Source organism: Malaclemys terrapin, chromosome 11 (genome assembly GCF_027887155.1).
Source record: "Malaclemys terrapin pileata isolate rMalTer1 chromosome 11, rMalTer1.hap1, whole genome shotgun sequence".
In the NCBI taxonomy this organism is placed as follows: domain Eukaryota; kingdom Metazoa; phylum Chordata; order Testudines; family Emydidae; genus Malaclemys; species Malaclemys terrapin.
The window spans coordinates 16,215,359-16,237,461 of record NC_071515.1 but is presented as its reverse complement, the minus strand read 5'-3'; the positions used below and the strand labels follow the sequence as shown (position 1 = coordinate 16,237,461).

The following is a 22,103-nucleotide window of genomic DNA, read 5'->3' as shown; positions in this document are numbered from 1 at the left end:
CTTGTATTTAGCTGTGGCACTATGAGTGCTTTTCCCAGACATGAAGAAGAGATCTGTTTAGCTTGAAAACTTGTGTCTTTCACTGACAGAAGCTGGTCCAATAAAAGATATTACCTCACCCACCTTGTCTCTCTTTCCCAAGTGGTAAGAACATTATTTATTTTGACAGTGATGTAAACTGGGTGGGGGAGGAGACGTCTAATTTCAAAGTTACAAATTACAGTTTCTATTTTTAAACACGTTGGCTAGAATTTTCAGAAGCCCCAAATTGTTCTAACTCTCTAACCTCTGAAGCCAATCATAAAACTCCCATTGACTCTAATGGGAGCATAGTTAGGCCAATGCTGAGTGCTTTTGAAATCCTACCTCTTAAATATGCACACAGAAAAAAAGAAAGATTAATTGTTAAACAAAAAACAAGTAGGCAATGTAAAAAAAATCACTTAGCAGTGCCCAACCCTGCCAGGAGTCCTATCTGTTTTGAGGCCATCTTGTGTAATTTATTCACAGTTCACTGGAAATTGTTGGTGTTTGGTTGTTTACCTTATTTGTACTGTTTGCACTTCAATACCAGTTATTCACTTTCTATACTAATATTCAAAACTAAGCTTAAAGCAAGCCCAAAAATAAATTTGGAAAAATACATACAATAACACTGAAAAGATTACGTTACTGCCAAATAAACCCTCAACATATTCATGAGGGAAAGCACAGTGTTGCTTAAAATCGGGCACTTTAAATCAAATTCAGCTAAGATAGATATCATTTCTCCCTGTTATGAAAAACAAATTTTCAGTACGTTGGGACACATATGAACAAATTTTGCTTGAAAAAATTTAGGCAAAAATTTTTCAAACTTGGATACCTAATGTTAGGGCTTCAGGTCAAATTCTCTGCTGGCATTAATTGGCATAGCTTTGCTGAAGTCAGTGGAGTTACACCGATTTATACCAGCAGAGAATTTGGTCCACCCATGTCTAATTGCTGTCAGCACAGATTGTGCTGGCCACCATTTCAGCAAGCCTCCATGAAAGCATCCACACCCGTGTCGCCTAGGCAGAACAAATGACGGTGCATGCAAATGCTGGCGTCTACGTGCCCAAACTGGCATTTTTGTCTGCAGTATTTTCAGGCATGCTGATGTAAGCAGGTTGAAAATTTGGCTCACTACTCTGGGGAAAGTTTCAGCTGGAATCAGTTTTATTTTTTGGCAGTTATACAAATTTCTGGATAAAAGGGTTTCTAATGAAGTAGGGAAACAGACAGTTAATTGTAGCATAGTGCAGTATGCTGTTACCATAATAGATAAAGAAAAACACAGTGTCAAGAAGAGGCTATATGCCTGCCTTGATTTGCATACGTATGTGTATATTTGTCTATGTTGTCACATTATTTGCAAAAACCAATAAAATTGTTTCAAAAGAAGTGATCATTTGTGAGCAGGAGGAACTGAGCAGAAAATGTAAGTAGGTTATATTATATCTGTGTGCACACAAGTGAGAATTGATGTATTTATTTATATTACTGTTATTCTCTCCCTTCTAGCCACCCAAAACATCTTAAGCATTTATATTGGTGTGTTGTAGATGTAGAGGCCAGACATGCCATTCACATCCGGATCTGAACTTTCCCAAGATTCAGGGGTGTTCAAATCTAGGGGTTTGATTCAGGCACATCTCTATTTATTTCACACTCTTAGCCAGCCCATCTTGTCTGTCTCCATTACGAATGAGGTATACCACCAGTTACAGAAAACAGGGGTGTCATTAAAGATGATTCGAAGGCAATAAACACCCGTTATTGCAACCACATTAATACCAATGTGGATCTTTGCTTTCCTCTAGTGGCTGAACCAGGTATAGAAATTTATATCTGGTCTTGTACCCTAAGTAATAGATGCAGAAGTCATGAGTTTGATACTAGCAGAGAACCTGCCTAAAGGATCATCACACTAACTGTGATCCTCCAGAGATAGCTGCTTTCCATTTGCAAACCAGTCCAGATAATGCCATCTCTTAAGTTAGATTGGTTGGTTCATAGTTTTTAATGTAATTTTGCAAACATTTCAGGAAGCTCCCGTAGTGGCGAGAGCAGCCCTGTTTCTCGAATGTGCTCGCTTCGTTCACCGCTGCAATCGCGGCAACTGGCCAGAGTGGATGAAGGGGCACCATGTGAACATCACTAAGAAAGGCCTGTCCCGTGGACGTTCTCCGATAGTGGGGAACAAACGGAACCAAAAGTTGCAATGGAATGCAGCCAAACTCTTCTACCAGTGGGGAGATGTAAGTTTTCACCTTTTTTTCCCCTTTAAGCTAAAATAATCAAATGGCAATCAAATCAAATGGAGTACAGGGGCTTGAAATGTAATGTCCTTCCTCCTAGCATCCACTTTAGACACGTAGGTCCAGATCCTCAGCAGGTGTAAATCAGCCTGGTTCGATAGAAGCTATGCTGAGATATACCTGCTGAGTGCCTGGCCCTTATTGGAAGCGGCATCATGCACCTGTTAGCTGAAAATGCAGGGGAAAGCTGCACTCATTTTTACTCCTCATTTGTTGCACTGCAGAGGTTCCAGCATTTTGAAGCCTGTATATCTGGCTTTAAGTGAGTTTTGTGTTACCTTCCTGTTTTAATAAAAGCAAAGATATAGTATAATGAGTGTCAGGCCAAACAAAAAACAAATACATAAATTGGAGTTTGTAAATAAAATGTTCCCCAGCCTGGGGTCTTTATGTGAGCCTCTCCACATGGACAGCCAAACAGATCCATTGTCCCCTAGGTTAATTCAGAGACTGTTCAAGGGCATCTGCTTCAAAAATCATTAAAAACAAATCAAGGTCTTAAAAAAATACAGGCCCTTGATGTAATTGCTCTGCGCCTTCCAGGAGAGATCCTCAGCACAGCCTTGCTCCCTCTATGTCTAATCTACCCTATTTGTGGAAAGGACGGGGATTATATACTCCTTTTATTTCCCATCATGCCTTATTCCAGGAGAGGACTGCCTACATGGCTGCCTTGGTGGACTGCATGTCCCGGCTTGCTCTTTTCTCCAGGTTCTGAGAGAGAGAGAGAGAGTGATTGGCTGTAATCACCAGGAGCTAATTTGATCCTTCCCCATGGAGCCAGGGTCAGCAGCAATATGAATTTCAAACTGTTTCCTCCCCACAGTCAGGGCATCCACTGTCTACATAGGGTGACCAGACAGCAAGTGTGAAAAATTGGGACGGAGGTGGGGGGGTAATAGGAGCCTATATAAGAAAAATACCCCAAAATTGGGACATCTGGTCACCCTATGTCCACAGGATTTGTTAAAAGCTACGCTGGAATGGAATATTGCATGGTCCAGGATGGTTCCCCTCCCAAACCTCAAAGGGCCTGTGCATACTGTTGCAGTGATTTGGTACTTGCACTTTCCCCCCCAGGCATTTTCATCCATCTCAAGGTGGGCTTTTCTGGTTTCACAGTGACAGACTGAAGGAAGCCTCCAAATCTGTGACTCTGGAGAACTAGATTCCAAAGACCCAATGTCCATGATGTGAGAGCAACATTTCATGCCAAGGGACCTAGTTGGTGTTATTGCCAATGAGCAGACACTGAAAACGAATAATTCATTAACTCGATACAAAGGCCCTTCAGTGTTTTGAGATGCTGGGCTTTCTCCTGGCCCAAGGTAACAAGGAGTGGGCCATGGAATTCTGATGGCTCTGGCTTCCATTGGCGCTTGCTGCATCCCTGCTGATTTAGCAGATAAGTAAATACACAGAATTTGCATCTGTGTCAATACTTTTATTTAAGCAAGTAGTTGCGTGGGTCAGGACTAGCTATCCTGCTGAAGAAAGGTAGAAAAACCTGCAGCAACAGAAATCAGTGGCACTCTGCAAGAGAGAGTTCAGGGACAACACCCTTCCACTCAAATTGGAGACATTTCAGGGTTACTCCTCCATCCCCCTTCTCCCAACTCTGGCCCACTCACTTACAAAGGAGAGCTGTGAAATACTGAGGCGGGAGGGGCCTGTGATTTACCCCCTTTCTTGAAAGCTAGGAGATGTCTGTAGTGCCTCCTTTCTCTTCACCCTGTAATATTAATAACAGATATGGGTTACAGTCACCAAAAGTGAAACCTCCCCCATGTCCCCAGTGGTATGGGTGATGTTCGTGACGGGCATGGTGTATAAAGGCAGCAATTACTCTAAAGAGCAGCTTTGCAATGGTAAAAGGCTGTGGTTCTCATTAGCCTTCAGACACATTCTGTCATCACTCTAGGTTATAAGGACACTGTCAATGTTTGGGGCTTGGGGATTTTTATAGCTTTCAGTTTATTATTTTTTAGCTTCTGTTTTATTTCTAATTCCCTTTTGGAGGCTTTTACATAAAATGTCTTTCCCTGCAGCAAATATTGATTTTTTTTATCTTATGGGTTTCAAATACAGCAGGAGCCAACATAGCTCTCTTGTGTTTACCTCTCCCGGCTCCGTACAACATGTTTGTGGAAATGTGCTCAGCTCTTGGAGTAGAATTTTTGAACTAATTGCTTAGCAGCAGTCATGCAGAAGGAGCACACTCTTATTAGTAGTATTTATTAATTATTATTTGCACCACTCCCTCTCTTTTTTTACTTTATTTTAAAGTAGGGGAAAATTCAGAGCCAACTCTTGACAGTGCAACGTTTTCCCCCTATTTAACCCCTGTCTGGTGCTCTTGAAAGGTGCCATATTGGCATGCATCTCTGGAGACTTAAGTCTTCTGTTTATCTACAGAGCCAGGGCAGCGTGGTCAGCACCTCACTTTGACCTAGGACCATTTTCTTGGGAATGGCTGAGGAACACACAACACATTTCAGGAGGAGGCTCCAAAGGGAGCTTTTGTGCTGTCTCAATCCTGAGCTAACTGTATGCAAGGCTGGTCCACTGGTGTAACCTGTGGCAGCAGCTTAGAAGCTGTTTTAAATTATTCTGGCTACTAATGACCTCAAGAGGCCACTGTGCGAGCTGGGGGTTGCCTAGGTATAAGGAAGCTCAGGTCACATCCCTTCACCTGACCATCCCAACTAGGGAGCATAAGAGCCACAACACCCAGCTCTGTGCCACCAGAGGTGCAACCCCGGCTCAAGAGCCACTTCGCAGTGGGACATGAAGCTTCTGTACCACAAGGGAGATTCTGGGCCGAAGTCAATAGGATTGAGAGGGCAGGTCACTCTCCAAGCCCATTTAGTCCCTGGCCGCCTCCTTCAGACTGCCAGCAAGGTTGCTGAGTTGTGCTAATTGTGGGGATGGTTTTTCTGGGAGGTACACTTGAGCACTGAGAGTCATTCAGATACCGCGGTGGGGGATGCCATTATAAAACCCTGGTTAGATAAAGAATTAGTCTCAGGCCACCAGACCTAACCTACCAAATAGCCCTCCCATAATAACGACTTTAAGTCTCTACTGACCTGGGCAGGATTCAGAATGCCACTAAAAGTGATGAGCCCATTACTGATCCCCTGAATTTGCCAATCCAATCCCACCAGTGACATTGTCTCTTTAAAAGACAGACTTTTCAGTGTGTTCTGGTCAGTCTAGTCTATCATTGCCTGTGGCTTCTTTTGTTAAGCTGCCTTCTTCTACTTGGAAATATATTGCTCCATCCATTATCTAGGCTAGCCCAGGATAACTCCGGCAATCAGTTCCTATTAGGAATTCAGTACAAATTAGCATTATTAGTTAGGTTGCTGTGTAATTATAGCTGATTGTTATATCATCAGTCAGGGTAGACAACAGAGCAGTAGTAATGAGTGGTAAATTTACTGCATCTTTGAAAACCAAACAAGACATTTCTTCCTTAAATAACTGAAGTGAGGAGAGAGAAAATGCTATGAAGGATTTAGAGCTTACTCAGCAATGTGTAACCTCACAGATATCTGAGATTGACAACCATCCAGATCAGCTTGCAAACCACACAGTTCCACATTCTCCTATCCCATAGAAGAGTCTATCATCTCCATTTAACAGCAACTGCTTAGTAGCAGTGGGAATGAGCCTTAATCAGACCTATTTGTGACTGCTTTTCTTTCTCTGCTTCACTTCAGTTTAGCAGATAAATTCTATGCTGCTGGTGTGTCAATTCTAAGAATCAAAGGATCAGAAAATCAGCTTTAGTCTGTCTCTCAGGAACTCCCTCTAAATCCAAGAGGGCCTCAGTGCCAAATTGTTATTAAAACAAAGAAATGACTCCCATTTGCTATCTTACAAAATGATGCTATAGCAAGGTAAAATGTTCTGTGTGATTTCCATGTTCTCTTAGATGTACATTGCTTACATACGGCATCACTTCGGAAAAAACCTCGGGAGTTCTGAAATGGTCTTAATGTTAAGCATTCTGCTTGCTAATTGACCCAGCTGTGGCATTGCCCTCAGAACCTCCACTACCTTAACATTCGGTAACGAGGCCATTTGAGCGGTTTTGTTTGCTTGTTTGACTGGAGAAAATTTTTTTTTTTAGGTTTATTTTTTTCCCTTCAATGGGAATCTCTCTCTCCTAGCTGCTTATATGCTCCCCCAGCCCCCGCCCACTATCTGAGCGCCTCACAATCTGTAATGTATTTATCCTCACAACGGCCTGTGAAGTAGGGCAGTGCTATTATCCCCATTTATAGATGGGAACTGAGACATAGAAAGGCTAAGGGCCAATTTTTTAAAGGTATTAAGATGCCAAACTCCCATTGAAATCCATGGGAGTTAGCTGCCTAAATGTCTTTCAAAAACTGGGCCTAAGTGATTTGCCCAAGGTCACCCAGGAGCAGAAAATTCAACCCCCATCTCCTAAATTCCAGGCTGTACCCTAACCACCAGACCATCCTTCCTCAGCAGAAAATCTTCAGCAGAAGGATGGCACATATCACTGCATAATTTTGATGAAAAAAGAGGCAGGGGAAGGAGGAGAGGTGGGGGTGGGAAGAGGCGAGGCTGGGGGAAGGAGTAGAGTGGGGGCGGAGCCTGGAGCAGGGTCGAGGGTTGAGCACCCCCCAGCAGTTTGAAAAGTTAGCGCGTGTGGTTTCAACCAAATATAAAACACTTTTTCCAAATTTTGATAAAGTTTCAGAATTTTGACCAAAAATGGAAGAAAATATTTGCAATTTGTTCGGTGGTGATTCCACCCCTCCCTCCCAACCCCACAGTTTTCTCGATTGCTCTAGTGATTTAAAAAAAATGCCCAAATGTTTTGTTCTTAACATGAAATTTCCAGCTGCCTCAGAATGGGCAAGATCCAGGTGAATCCCCTCCGGTCTTCATTCCCTTGTGCTTTCTTTTCCTTCCTTCTTGCCGGCAGGCAATTGGCATCCGACTCAACGAGCTGTGCCACAGTGAGAGTGAGAGCCCAGCCAACCTGCTGGGCCTCATTTATGATGAGGAGGCCAAGCGGAGACTGAGAAAGGAGGATGAGGAGGAAGACTTTTTAGATGACAGTAAGGAGACTCCCTTTACTACAAGAACCCCCGCTTGTAAGAACCTCTGCTTTAGGAGCACTTAATTTTTCTTCTTCTCTTTCATATTCTTGCCACCCAACTGTATTCCCCACCAATTCCCTTCCCCTTCTTTCTGTGCCTGATGTAAAATATACCATATGAGTAGGAGCAATAAGAGACAATGAAAAGAATAGCATCTAAAACACAGGCAAGTGCGTTGCAATTACTGTAGATTGTGATTATAAATAAATCTGATCAATCTTTTATATCTAGGCTCAAGTGCTTATACACCATTCTGACTCCCCTTCTTCAAAGACATCCTCGCCAAAAACAAAAAACCACATTTTTTTCAAAATCAGCTACATCTGAATGTTCTTAATATTGACGGACCAGATCCTCAGATGGTGTAAATTGGCATAGTGGCACCAAATACTTTGGATTTAAGTATTTTAATTTCCATGTATTGATTCTAACACAAAAATGTGTGAGGCGGTACAGAAAGTATCATTAAAAAACATACCATGTACCGAATTGCTGAAATAAACACATTTTAAGGACGTTGACAGATTCTGAAATCGTGACGTGATCTGTAATCAGAATAAATAAAATCACATCACATACAGACATAGGCTACAGGTGAAGATAGCAATGAACATTATATCCTCTCCAAACACCATTTGTATATGTGTGGTCTGTAATGTACTGGCTTGTGTGTTTGTGTACTGCTGTTTTTCCACTGAATGTAATATATTAGTGCTGTTTATGTATCTATTGGCTTCCTTTTTGTGGTTAAGGAGCTGCTCTTTTCACTGCATAACGGCCACTCTGCTAGGGGCAATGGAATTGTACTCATGTGAAATCACTGAGAGAGTGGAGAATCAGGCCCTAAGTATCTGAATTTCCTTCCCAGCGCTTTGTAATATGCCATTTGCTCCTGACCACAGTGCCTTAGCCTAAGTGGCCATGGGTGGCTGTACTGGGCCAAATTCTGCCTTATGCTGGTACACATGAAGGAGTGGAATGCACAAGGGATGGAGCCTTCCCCTACATACCTTGAATGACCCATGAGGCTAGGCGGAACTGCAGTCCCTGTATCTGAGAAAGCCTGGACTGTTCCATTCCTACTCCACCAGGGGTGCCAGGTACTCCGAAAAGACAGGTGGGTAGGAGGCAGGGCCACTGTGTCGGATAGGTCGATGGGGGAAGCTGGCAGACAGCACCCCATGAAGGAGTGTAGAAGCAGGAGTGTTCCCTCTACATGCCAGGGAGTTCAGAATGCCACTCAGCCGCCGCACTGACTTAGTCTACACTGGGTGTTCTGCTGGCATAACTATGACGGCCAGCGGTGTGAAAACAAATCACACCCCTTAGCCGAATGTCAGCCAAATCCCCAATGCAGATGCAACTATGCTGACAGAAAAGTGCTTCTCTCCACTTAGCTAATTTGGAGCAGAGGCAGTTATGCTGGCAAAACGCCTTCTGTTAGCTTACACTGCGTCCCCACTAGGAGGCTCTGCTGGCCTAGCTCTGCCAGCCAAGGCTCTGCAGTGTAAACAACCTCCTAGAGCTTCCCCTGAGAACCTATGTGGGCTCCAGTGTATCTGCCTGTTCAGATCATTTTAGTTCCTGTGAACTCCATCACTCATGCCAGGTGAAATAAACAAGGAGCCTGCAAGCGAGGCAAATGTAATCAGGCTGTCTGGTAGCCTATAGTGTCCTCTCTATTCCTGAAACGTTCCCTTGTTTGTTCAGTTTCTGCATGTTTCTTTGTGCAACATGACAGGATGAGATGTGAGAAAAACCAGTGGGAACATTTTTATCTCCAAAAGACTTTTGGATGGTTCATTAAGTGACAAGCCCAAAACATTCCAAAAAAATCAGCATTTTAGTTTCATTAGTAGTTTCAAGAGACCCCAAAACAACTACCAGCTTTTTTTCCTTCTATATATTAGCCCAAAAAATTCTTTGCAAATTGGTCAAGGCCACAAGAACACTTCATTGTCTTCAAGGTTTGGATGTGTGTTGGACCAGTTGAAAAATATCATGAACATAGATTTTGAAGCCGAGCATATAGACTCCATTTCAGCAAAGCCACTTACACATGTGCTTAACTTTAAGCATGTGAGTAGTCCTGTTTGTGTAAAGTCAAGCACGCCTGTAAATATTTTGCTTTGCTGAATCCCTTTTTAATGGAAATTTTTACCTTACTAATTTCCAAACACTTGATGGTGCAATAACTGCATGTTTTTGTGCCATCTCTAAATGACATTTGTATTCATTATGTAGAACAAAGTTGCAGGGCTGCTGCCCTATTTAGACTTCTGGACAGTAATTAACAGTAGGCACAGTACTTGTATGTTGACTGTTCACAAATATGTGCATGATTTTTAAAAAGAACAAGCGTGACAATGATGCTACCCCTTCCCAAGATTATTGCCATGATAATCTCACTTAAGATGACTGCTGAATTGTTTTTGGTTTGAGTTCATCTTCATTGAGGACACAAGCTTAGCCACAATTGCAATCTATTTGGCTGAATGCAAAGGTGTAAAGGGCATAAGAGTATCTCTTTCTAAATCTGTGGTATGCTAATATATAGTTTTGTATGTAGAGTTTATATTTTGAGACCACTTTAAGTTAGCAGATGTTTTGATAACATATCACACGGTATATGGGATTTGTGCTGACAGATAGATACTGTCCTTTTAATATTAGAAAAGGAATATAGGAGTCTAGAATTTAATCATAACACTTTTCATATGCACCTTGCATTGTGCACCATGTGTGTCCATCAATTCTTGGTTCCAAATTTTGTATCATGTTTTCTCTTACCAAGCAAATCTCATTTCCCAGGCACTGTGAACCCTACCAAATGTTGTTGCCCTTTTGCCCTGAAGATGGCAGCATGCCAACTTCTCTTGGAGATCACCACCTTCCTTCGAGAGACCTTTCCCTACATGCCCAGACCACGTACTGAGCCTCTCGTGGTAAGTGAGCCATAGGAATTAGAGATTAAGAAGTTCCCATGAGGTTATTTTCCTCATACACCTGATGAAAAGGATAGATTGGTGGCAGGGATTTAATTGCAGTGAAGTTTCCACAGAAGGCTGAACGGTTAAGACACACCATTCCTATTAATGTTAATGAGAGTCACAGGGCAGGTCCACGCTACGGCAGGGATCAATGCTCTTGAGATCAATCCACTGGCGGTCGATTTAGTGGATCTAGTAAAGACCCGCCAAATCGACTGCAGATCGCTCTCCAGTCAATCCCTGTACTCTACCCCCAATGAGAAGAGTAAGGTAAGTCGACGGGAGATTTTCTCCCGTCGACCCCCCGTGGTATAGACCCCGTGGTAACTCAACCTAAGGTACATCAACTCCAGCTACGTTATTCACGTATCTGGAGTTGCATAGCTTAGGTCGACTTACCGCAGTAGTGTAGACATAGCCTTAGACCCAAATCTCAGTACATCACTAATAACAGTTTACCTGACAGGCCGACATGATGTGGCATCACGGCCATGAGAGTTTGAAGTTGATTGCTAAAATCTTTTACAGACCTCCAATGAAGTGAATCAGCCAAAGGGAAGAAATCAACATGGCTCTTTATTGACATTTTCACTATGTAATAAATGGCAACGTTACAAAACTGTGTTACAAAACCACAGGGTCTTAGAGGTGGAAATGCATCTTACTAAAACAGATATGTTGAAAGTAAGAACATCCTGGGTAATTAGGATCTGTAGGGATCTATGTCTTTGAGCCAGACAGAAATGCTGCCGATTAATAATTTTTCAAACTCTGCTGTGGGGGAAGAAGAGGAGGACTTGTTTTATAGTCTGAAACTGGAAGAAAACTTAGTCTCACTGTGTAAGAGTCTATCAGAAATAATATCATTAGCCTGATGTTTTGAATCTTATACAAGTACTGAACAATTATGGCCCCATAACATTCAGGAAATAAAATGAACTGAGTGTTATGTTTTGAGTTAGAAATGGGTTAATGGGGGTTTCTTTGCACAAAGAAAACTTCCTGGCTTGCTTGTACTTTTAAAGAGAATTGGGTGTATGAAGATTTGGTTCCTTTTTGCTGTTGTTGCTGATAAAGCTAAGTTGCTAGCAGAGCAGCTTTTTGCAGACATACACCTGGATAATAGCCGGAGTTAAGTCTGCAGTGAAAACACCTAAATGAGTGGCTGATTCTGAGATGTTCTAAGCATTTGTAGATTCCACGCATGTCAGTGGGGCCTTGTCTAGACTAGAGAACTAAACTGTTTGTACCTGAACCAATAATGATGAGCCAGTTTACCCAAAAACAGTTCACTCCATCCAAACTAGTCAGGCTGAATTGCTTTAAGTTTTGCCTTGTGTCCAAAATCATTTCAGTTGCAATGTGATCTGAATGCCTCTCTTACAGTTCCTGGGTCATCTACCAGAAGCAGTATGTTGTGGGAGTTTTCATAAAGCCAGGGGTACACTGGGAATGGGGGGGTGGGCAGTGAAAGATGAATTGAACCCTTTCAGCTAGTCTGCATCCACATTTGTTTAGACTAAACCAGTTAAACTAGGATTTTCAGCGCTGCCTAATGGGGTTGAGGTGCCCAATTCCCAGTGAATCAAGGTGCCCAACAAACTGATTGTTTAAGGCTGGAAAAGTCATTGTTCTTATCACTTATTATATCATCTGTTAGACCATTTCGGAGGTTTTCTAAGGGGCTGCAAAGTGTTCTACAAGTGTTCTAAGGGCTGTAACTGGTCTAATTTCTCTCATGCAAAGCAGTTACACATGTTCAGCACCACTAAGTCTGTAATGTTTCTACTCTTTTGTATGTTTGTGTATGTTTTTGTGTTTGGGAAAATTCACTTTTTTCAAAGCAGCTTTTAATGTAACAGAACTTCACACACCCCTATTAACTCCTAGTAACTTCAGTAGGAGTTACAGCTGAGCACCCATGGGCAAAATCTCCTGAGTGTGAGAAAATAAACTTATATTTCCTCATGATTAACATTTTGGATTGTTTTAAGACAGTTTACTACAGAGATAGTCTATAGGCAGACCGTGTGCCAAATCCGGACCACCAGATGCTTTTGAACAGACCCAAAAATCTTTTTATTTACTTATTATCATTATTGTTATTGTTTTTGTATTATTTTTTTCTGGAGTCTGGACCTTGACTATACCTTGGCCAAGAAATTTGGACCTTGACAAAAAATAATTGATTACCCCTCGTTTACTATAACACCTCTTCCCCTGTTAAGCCTGACAAGTAGCTCTGCCATTTTACATTTCTATACCCTAGTGGTTTTCATGCTGAACAGTCTCCAAGGTATCAGTGTCACCAAGTGGATGTTGTGAATAAAATTATAAACGAGTGGGGCTTTTTAACTGCACTCACTGTATGTGCTTCTCGCCAGCCATTTTGAAAACAGAACCCTATGTGTTTAACCTGCCTTTTTTACAGTCTCTGCTAAGGGAAAGGGATGTGTATATCTGAATACTGGTATAATTGTAATGTTGCCCCTTTGGATCGAATGGTTAGTCAGTGTTCAGGGCATTGCAGGGTTGTTTCTGCCAAAAACAGAAATGGATGATCCGAGTCAGGCACTGTCCTGTTTGTTTACCAAGAAAGAACACACATTCCTGTTTTCTTGAAAGCAGCAGAAACAAACAGCAGGCAGTTTCCTTGCTCACCATTTACAAATTTGCCTCTCTAGTTAGCTCTGTGCCCAAGGAGCTCTGTCTCTCTACGCTCTGTGAGGGCCATGCTCATGACTGCTTCTCTTGCTGTCTGCTGGCGTTTTCTTTGTTTTTCTGCCTCTGGCGCGTACACGCACACATACACACGCACACATAGCCTGCTGCAACCAATCCTCTAACCTCCCTGTGTTTGCCACCAGTCCCAGGAAAATCCCGCTGACCACACTGTTCATGCAGCTTAGTGGCTCGGGCAATACCCTCCAACTATCAGTACATAAAGGGGCATTCTATTGTTCTATCCATTTAGCCTGAAGGAAGGGTAATTAGCATACTCATCATCTTTAACCAGATCTGTGATCATCTATAGATCAGAGGCCCAGTTGATGGCAGCTATTAATATTTTCCAGCAGAACAATATCCCCTTGCATTGAGCATACAGGAGTTGAGATCCAAATTCAATCGGGATTTGAAAATGTGTCAGTGTAGGTTAGATACGAAGGGATTAGGTTAACTGTGAATTTAGTTCCAGATGGTAGAAGTAGGATTTCCATTTGAGGGCAGTTCTTGATATAATGATAATATTTTGTTGCTGGAGAAAAGTATAAGAGCTCACGCTATTCACGTGTTTCTATGGTCCACATGATGCTACAGGACTTGGAGAGCTGCAGGTTGCGTCTGGACCCTGAGCTGGACAGGCACAGGTATGAGAGGAAGATCAGCTTTGCTGGGATTCTGGATGAAAATGAAGATTCAAAAGACTCCCTGCACAGCAGCAGTCACACGCTTAAATCTGACACTGGCTGCGAAGAGAAGAAAGGTTTGTCAGCAGAGTGACACTTTCATGTTCTCAGGGCTTGTTATGTGATGCTGTATTTTATGTCTCTTCATTTCCATAGACTGTGTTAAAAAGCAGGAAGCCATAGAGCCACATGGCTTGAATAATTTTTGAGCTGCAACATTGCATATGTTATGTGTGGAAAACAAACATTTTTAAGTCATCAGGATAATGATATTAGCAGAACCAAACAGGGGTTCTAAAAAGCAAACGGTGTAAATTCAGTAGTATCTTTTGGTGCAATGCTCAGTTAGAAGTATCAGTATTTGAATTGATTTTTGTATTTTCGGATACCATTCTTCAATGTGGGATAAAAACCACACATGGGCCGAAAGATTGGACCCTTCTGTGAAAATCCCTACCTGTTCAGAGGTCATGGCCTTTAACAGAATTAGTGGTTTAACCCCTGATCTCTTTTGGTTCTTTACTACCACATGAAAAACACATACCTATGTGGCTCTTGATGGCTAGCAGGTTAATATTACCAACGTATTGCGTACTGTACAAGCAACGCTCAAGCTCACTGTGTTTGCTGAGGGCAGCAGAATGTTTTCCATTTTAAAACCATCTCATGCAAAATCCCCATACTATATGATGGTACAAGTGTTGCAATACAATATGCAGTCAGTAGTTACTTGACATTTGCTATTAGAGACTCAATGCTCTGGACAGTTACCTGTAAATGACAGTCCAGTTTGTGTGTTTTAGAACATTTGCAAGGTAAACTGTTTAAAATCTCTATCATAACAGACATGTAAAGACATAGACATTCTGTAACAATGTTTTTTTTAAATGGATGGGATTTATGGTTTGTGATCTTGTGAAGAATTATACTTGCGTGCTAAACAATGCAGACCATCCAAGGGTATCCACAGTTGTAGCTTGCCTTTGAAGTCAAGCATGAGATTTCCCTTGACTATGAAGGGCTTTGGGTCAGGCCGGCATTGCATTCACGCTCATGGTTGAGCTGTGATTCCATTCACAAGTAGATACATTCATATGTGAAACGTTTCCAAGAATCATGTGTAAAACTGCCTCCAAAAATATGTGGAATGGGAGAGTTCCTAATAGCGAAGGCAGCTTCCCATCAAGCTGCATAGAGTCATCTTCAAGATTTCTCACATAACCCACTTCCTTTTCTTCTTGACTCTTGTTAGCAGCCCCAGAACACACAAATCTCCAGAATTTGATGTTGCCAAATAAATCAGGATGAGAAGTCCCTTATGAACTAGGTGGCTGCAACTTTAAATTTTAAAAAGGCTTCCATAGCAACTGCCTGCAACCACCTTGTGCTGTGATGCCATCAGATCTTCTGAGGAAAGCAAGGTTGGGCTGGCAGAGTACGTGAACAGGAGGCTCCTCAAAACATTAGGTGCTGCAAGAAATGGTGGTGGTGGTAACATGGAAATTAGGTTTGCCCCTGCCTGGTTACTGTGCAGCACACTTTTGGATACAATGTAAAATCTTTTTTTCCCTCAAGAATAGTTCCAGCTCATTCTGCTTAACTAAATTCTCCCTGCAGTTTCAGTAAAGCATGGGGGTCCTTCTTCACTTCTTGCCCTAAGGTTTGGTGTAGTATTGCTGTGCACGTTTTACAAAGCCGCTACGTTGCACCCAGAGGCAGCTGCATTTTAGTGGTGGGAAAAGTGATCCCTATATAGAGGCTGTGTTTCCGTTTATACATTAGCAAAGTGCTTTGCGATATTTTGTTCTGAAATAGGCTAAACCAAATACAAGATATTATTTTTTTAAAGTGTTCTTTGCTCTGACTACAGCCTACTCTACTGGGAATTTACCTCGGCTAAAACATAGCAGATTCAAAGGCGTCTTTCTGAATCTATAATTGTCTAGCTGAAAATTGTTGTTGTGTGACTGTAACTAAATTTTTCTCACCTGCAGTGACAAAAGGACAGGCCTCTTTACCCCCAATCTCTTTGACAAGTACTAATCCGTTTATTTCCTTTCATCTCCTCTTGAGTGGTAATTACTTTGCTTGATGGTCAACCGCAGGTTTGTCTTAACATCTATGCAAAAACTACGATTTTACTGTGTCTAACCTCCTACAGGTAGGTCCAAAGCATAGATATACTAATTTAGATTAACAAGTAGCCCCCAGAAAGTTTTATGTACTAATTGTGTGCTAAGAGGTTTCTACAGACTTCATGAAATGTGGTTAGCTGTGCTAAAACAGCTGTGCGTTTCAGGGGAATCTAGCCAGCTGTGCTGAGGTTGACCAGAATCTAGCCAGCTGTGAGTTAAGTCTCAGTTCAGACACTGGGAGGGAGATTCTCAAATCACTCAACAGTGATCTGTCCAGCTGACTAATGAGCAGTGCTGATTAGCTCCAAAAAAGAGACCCATCCAGCCCTTTTCCATCAATAGGATGTTAGCCACCAAAATGGGTTTGTGGGTGAGGGTAGGAGGATATAAAGCTGGAGAAATCAGAGGGATTTTCAAGGCTCAGAAGACTGATTTTTCAAGTCCAAAGATAATTACATATATATATTTTTCTTACCTATTTTATACCAAAAGGTGTACACCAGTCCAGTCTCTACAGTGCACCGAAAGGTGATCTTGTATGTTCTTCTCTGAATAGATCAACAGTTTAATGACTGAGTGTTGCAACATTTGGACTCATGTGCTGCCATTGTTTTGCCTTTGAAATAAGAGGAGAATAAAATGCAAATGATCGGTGCTTTGAACATTGAACCATTTCATGTTTGTGCTCATCAGAAACACAAAGTGTCAGTAGATGTATTTTTAGTGCCTGAAAGCTGCTGCTTTGTCTGAAGGAGAGGAACTACATGCTGTTTTTCCTTTAAAGCATTCTAATGATGAAGAGTATCATGCAAAGACAGGGATTTATGCAAATATAACTTCAAAGAAGTAACGCGTACTATACTACTAATCTGGTGAATCAGGCTAGCTATCTGCAGTCATAAATGCTGTGTGAATGAACTAGATGATCCTGCTACAGGGGCAGATCTGGGTTTGCAGACCTTGAGTCAGCAGGAGGATAGGTTTGTCAGAGAAGCCATGTCTGCACTTGGCATTCAACCACTGGTGGACAGCAGCTGTTGTATGTGCACCAGTGCAAATTCCAACTGTGAGCAAAGAAAGCCACAGTTGGCACCAGTTGAGTCTACTCGAGTTTCAAGCAGGAATTAACTCTATCAGTGCCAGTTGTGGTGTTCCTTGTCTTTGCTTGGAGTTTCTATCAGTGCAGTTTACACATTTGCTGGACATCAGTGGTCAAAGCAGGGTTAATCCCAAGTATAAACAAGCCCAGATCTGATGTAACATGTCTCCACGAAAGAAGATTCTGAGCACATTTCTGTAAAGCTCCCATACTGAGTGATTGATAGAACTGCATTGGCGCTGGCTTTGGAGGGAGCCTCTTGCCCATCTTCCTTGACAGAAGTAAAGGTGCTGCAATATAAGCTGACAAGGAGTCGGGGGAGAAGGGTGGGCTAGGATTTTTTTTAAATGGGGGAAAATTAAGGGGAAAAAAGTCCTCTTTTATTCTTTTAATACAGTTCCCAGCAGGAAGATCAGGATAGGAGGCTCCCGCTTGCTCCAGATTAAAGGAACCCGCAGTTTCCGGGTGAAGAAGGGGGGTTCTCTGTCCAGCATTCGCCGGGCCGGCAGCCTAAAGAGCACCAAGTTATCACGGCAGGACTCAGAGTCTGAGAATGAGGAGCTGCAGCTGTCCCACAGCAGGGACACTGTCACTGACATAGGTAACATAGATGAGATGGGCTAAAAAGGGAGCGGGGCTGCTAGGCAGCATCCAGATTCTGAAATGATTAAAGCAGGTCCAGAAACAATAAATAAATATAAAGATTCATTAGAGTAGGAGAAATCTCCATCTCTCTGAGTTAAGCAGCTGTCTTTTCCTCTTCATGGATTGCATAAGCTAACACCCAGGAAGGCCAGAGTTCAAATCTTGCCACTGGTGCACACTGGAATGTAAATTCTATTCCACACAAAGGTTGTCAATTTAAATCTCAGCGTTAGTGTATGAACTCTTAAAATACTGGCATTTACCAGACTGCCAGCCAAATTCATGCTGTGCTTAGGAGGAGGTACACGCACACAAAAATCATATGATACAAATATATGACATTTACAAATCATATATATTATATATATGCCATGATATGTAATATATATATAAAATATCATTGTTATATATGATATTTTATTTTCCATGATAGTAGATATTGTATATGTATACATGCACATTTTATATTGTATGATATTATATGTGTGTACATTTTATAGTCTATATTATATCATATAATATTCCAGACATATATGTCATTTGAGAGTGTAATAGGTATCTATTCATATATGTAGAATGTAAAATTAGTTTATATATAACGGCCTCCATCTTCAAAAAATTAGTCCTTTATACATTTATTTGATAAGAACAAAATGGTCTCCACATCACAAGAAATCTCCATCGCAATTGGCACAAAGTGATAGGGACATTAACAAAGATGTCAAGGATTGGATAAAGACTGAGGCTGAACTAATCTCCCAACCTCAGAGGCCCTTCTGACCCCGTCTGCTTTGCCCATGTTGTACCTCTCTTGTGGATAAATAGGAGAGCTAGTTCCTAATCTGGATACCTTTGCAAATCATAAATTCACTTGAAAAAGAAGACAGGACTAATCTGAGTTAAGCCAGAGCCACCCTTAGTGATATTTATGGTAAAATGTTTCCAAAAGCAACTTCAGTTCTAAAACGTGGGCATTATGGAAGATCCCTAGGCAATAAGTGGCTGCCGGAAACACTGGGATCAGCTCAGTGAGAAGTCAGAGCTCTCTTCCTTGCCCTAGTTCTCTAGAATTAGCGTGCATAGAGTGTGGATTTTTTTCCCCTTTCATCCTCATTTATATTAGTGTCTTCTCCTGGGCACGTAACAGTGACATTGCCTGGTGGTGGCAACAGCAGCAGTCTGATTCCACTTCAGGTTGGATTTTTGTTGATGGTTTTAACCACAGAGCCCAGTCAATGCAGATCATTGAACCAACAATTTGCAGCATCTTAGTGATACAAGGAATTTCTTTCCATTGTTTTTACTCCCTCCCCTCTCCCAAAAAAGGGAACAATGCTCACCACTGACTAGTTGGCAAATTAACAGTGACTGTGAATGGTGCTTGTAGTTGCCAGTCCAGCTGATGGCAAGGGGGAGGAGGGTTCCAAAGTCACCCTATGTAATACAGCAGGTTCTGTGTACTGTGATTGGTCTCAGCAAGGCTGGCCTGGCTTACAAGCACTTTCCCTAGCTTTTAAACACATGGGTAGCGGTGAAAACTACCACATTTTGGGGTATTTTTCTTTTGAAGAAGGGAGCCCTTGGAGTGCAAGTGAGCCCAGCATTGAGCCTGAAGTGCTGAGTAACACAGGCACAGAGGAGAATTACCATCGGAACATGTCGTGGCTTCATGTAAGTACCGGTCCCTCGTGATGCTCTCAGACCTAGCACTTTCAGGGTTCAAAATGAATGATTATGATACACTAGTGGTAAACTGTTCACGATTCATGCTTAGTTAGCATAGCGTTAGGGCTTTAAAGTGTCTGTAGGCTGCAGCCGTTAAAGAGTGGCTGCTCCCCATCTGTAAAATGGAGAGAATACTTCTTTTCTCCCACCATTTGACTGTCTCCTTTATTTAGATGTTAAGCTCTTTGGCCTGGGATCACCCCTTGATATGTGTGTGTACAGCACTTAACACAATAGAGCTGCAATCTCAGTTGGGCCCTATCTCTCTACCTTAAGAGTTCCTAATCTGGGTACCTTTGCAAATTGTAAATTCACTTAAAAAGAAGACAGGATTCACCTGAGTTATATAGCCCCCATGGCCATTGCAGCTGAGCGTCTCACCGTCTTCCATGTATTTATCCTCACAACACAACCGTGCTATTATCCCCATGTTGCAGGTGGGGAGCTGAGACTCAGACAGACCCAAGTGACTTGCTCAAAATCTCCCAGGAAATTGAACCCAGGCATTCCCAGTCCTAGGCTGGTCCCTAACGACTAGTCCATCCTCGCTGCCAGGCACTGCTGTAGTGCCAGTTATGGTCACACCCACCTTAGAAATGTCAGTACATTTGTTTGACTCCTAGTATTATGAAACACTAAAAGGTGCAGTCATTGGTGGATGACTTGATCATGTGCATCTGGCCAGCAAGGTGTAGAGGGCAGTAGCACATTTTCCCATTATGGGAGGGTAGTCACACTCATCAATGTAGGGTATAGATTGGAGGGAGTTAAGAATATTTCCGTGACTGTGCCTGTCTGGTATTTAGTATACATAGATGAAAGCCTGGAGAATTTTAAGGAGTGTGTACTGCAATTAATGTCACGCAGTGATCAACGTCTCTAATAAGCAGGAGATATTGTTGCTCTGTGGAATAAAACCAGGGTAAAAAAAAAACAGACTCTCTGAGTAAACCTGCTTTATTTAGCAGTCATTAACAAATTTTTCAAAGGGAACACCAGGTCCAAGCCCTTTTCTGTACACAACCGCGTTGGTATTTATTTCACCCTACAACTTGTGTAAGGCCAAATTCTGGTATTCTTATTGCCACAACTGGTGGAGTAAGTTACTGCTCAACACGAGTAGGGGAACGGACTTTGACCTGCAGCAAGCAATGAGATTCTGATCTCACTCCAGTTTTACACTGGTGTAAATATACTGACTTTAGTGGGGTTGCTCCTTATTGACATCAATAGAAGTGAGGTAAAAAGCTGAAAAGCAAATTAGAATATAGATAATTTAAAAACGCATGATTTTTGAGTCCATCTCACAATTTCTGGGGGCCTGACTCGTGATTTTTGAATGTTTGGGGTTGGCAGTGCTGGGACAGGGGGTTTGTTAATGCACAGCACCTCCTCTCTAGCAGGTAAATGAGTGGGGGGTGGGGGTCCCTTTGTCCCCCCCCCCGCCCCCTCCCTGTTGGCTTTGAGTATTTCACTGCTAAGTACTTGGGGTAAAGAGGGGTTTCAATAGTGCCTGTCTTGTCCCACAGTGCAGGATCTGAAGGTGCCCTCCAGTGCCCACGTGCTGCAGGAGCTGCTCCTACCCTTCAGAGGCAGCAGCTGCAGGGAGCCCCTAGGAGGTTCCATCTCAGATGTCAACCTAGGGAGCTGGGTTTATTCCTATTTTGAGAAGAGGGGATGCCCTAATGCTCCCCTCCCTGAAAGGAACCGACTCAAAACTGTGGTGGGGCTGCCGGTGTTTAATGATGTTCAAATATTTGACAGTTTCTAACCCTGGCCTTCCCCTTTTATTTCACTGGTGTCAGTGACAAAACAGTCTTTACATGAAATGAGGGGAATGCTGGTCGTCTTGGGCATTCTCTCACCACCAGACTAGTGCTCCTAAATAATAATAATATATGGAGATATACCTATCTCATAGAACTGGAAGTGACCCTGAAAGGTTATTGAGTCCAGCCCCCTGCCTTCACTAGCAGGACCAAGTACTGATCTTGCCCCAGATCCCTAAGTGGTCCCCTCAAGAATTGAATTCATAACCCTGGGTTTAGCAGGCTAATGTTCAAACCACTGAGCTATCTGTCCCTCCACCCCCATATAGTTATTTTGAGTAACTTTGAGTAACTCACCCCTCCTCTCTTTGGGTTCCAGGTCATGATCCTGCTGTGCAACCAGCAGAGTTTCATATGTACCCACATTGATTACTGCCACCCGCACTGCTACCTCCACCACAGCCGCTCCTGTGCTCGCCTGGTCCGAGCCATCAAACTGCTGTACGGCGACACCGTGGACTCGCTCCGGGAAAACAATGTGCTGAACAGTGTGGCAAGAGGCAAAAAGCAGAAGGAGGTAAGAAGGCCAGTAAATACCACCTAAACTATAGCCCCAGTTCAGCAAGGTACCTAAGCTTGTGACAAATTTTAAACCTTTGACCGTCTCATTGGCTTCAATTGAACTACTTTTGTGCTTAAAGTATGGCACATGCTGAAGTATGTGGGTCATTCAGGGCCCATAACTGGCTGATATTTATATATTCCTGAGCTGAAACAGACCGGATGCATATTTTCTGAATACATGTAATATGGGAGTCTTGTAGGAGTCATTCAAATGTTCAAGTGT

General features: G+C 42.4%; 1 protein-coding gene across 5 annotated transcripts in view; it reads left to right on the top strand.

Annotated features, from left to right (window-relative positions):
- Positions 1 to 22,103, top strand: part of UNC80 (unc-80 homolog, NALCN channel complex subunit) — a 174,424-nt gene that overhangs the window by 75,820 nt on the left and 76,501 nt on the right. For 4 of the 5 annotated variants that reach the window (XM_054044841.1, XM_054044840.1, XM_054044839.1 and 1 more), the window contains exons 23-29: positions 2,070 to 2,282; positions 7,309 to 7,444; positions 10,298 to 10,431; positions 13,795 to 13,960; positions 17,515 to 17,718; positions 19,333 to 19,433; positions 21,636 to 21,833. In XM_054044841.1, coding sequence (XP_053900816.1) covers positions 2,070 to 2,282; positions 7,309 to 7,444; positions 10,298 to 10,431; positions 13,795 to 13,960; positions 17,515 to 17,718; positions 19,333 to 19,433; positions 21,636 to 21,833 — 1,152 coding nt within the window. Of the gene's footprint in view, positions 1 to 2,069; positions 2,283 to 7,308; positions 7,481 to 10,297; positions 10,432 to 13,794; positions 13,961 to 17,514; positions 17,719 to 19,332; positions 19,434 to 21,635; positions 21,834 to 22,103 lie in introns of all 5 variants that reach the window. The other variant, XM_054044836.1, reaches the window with a different exon arrangement.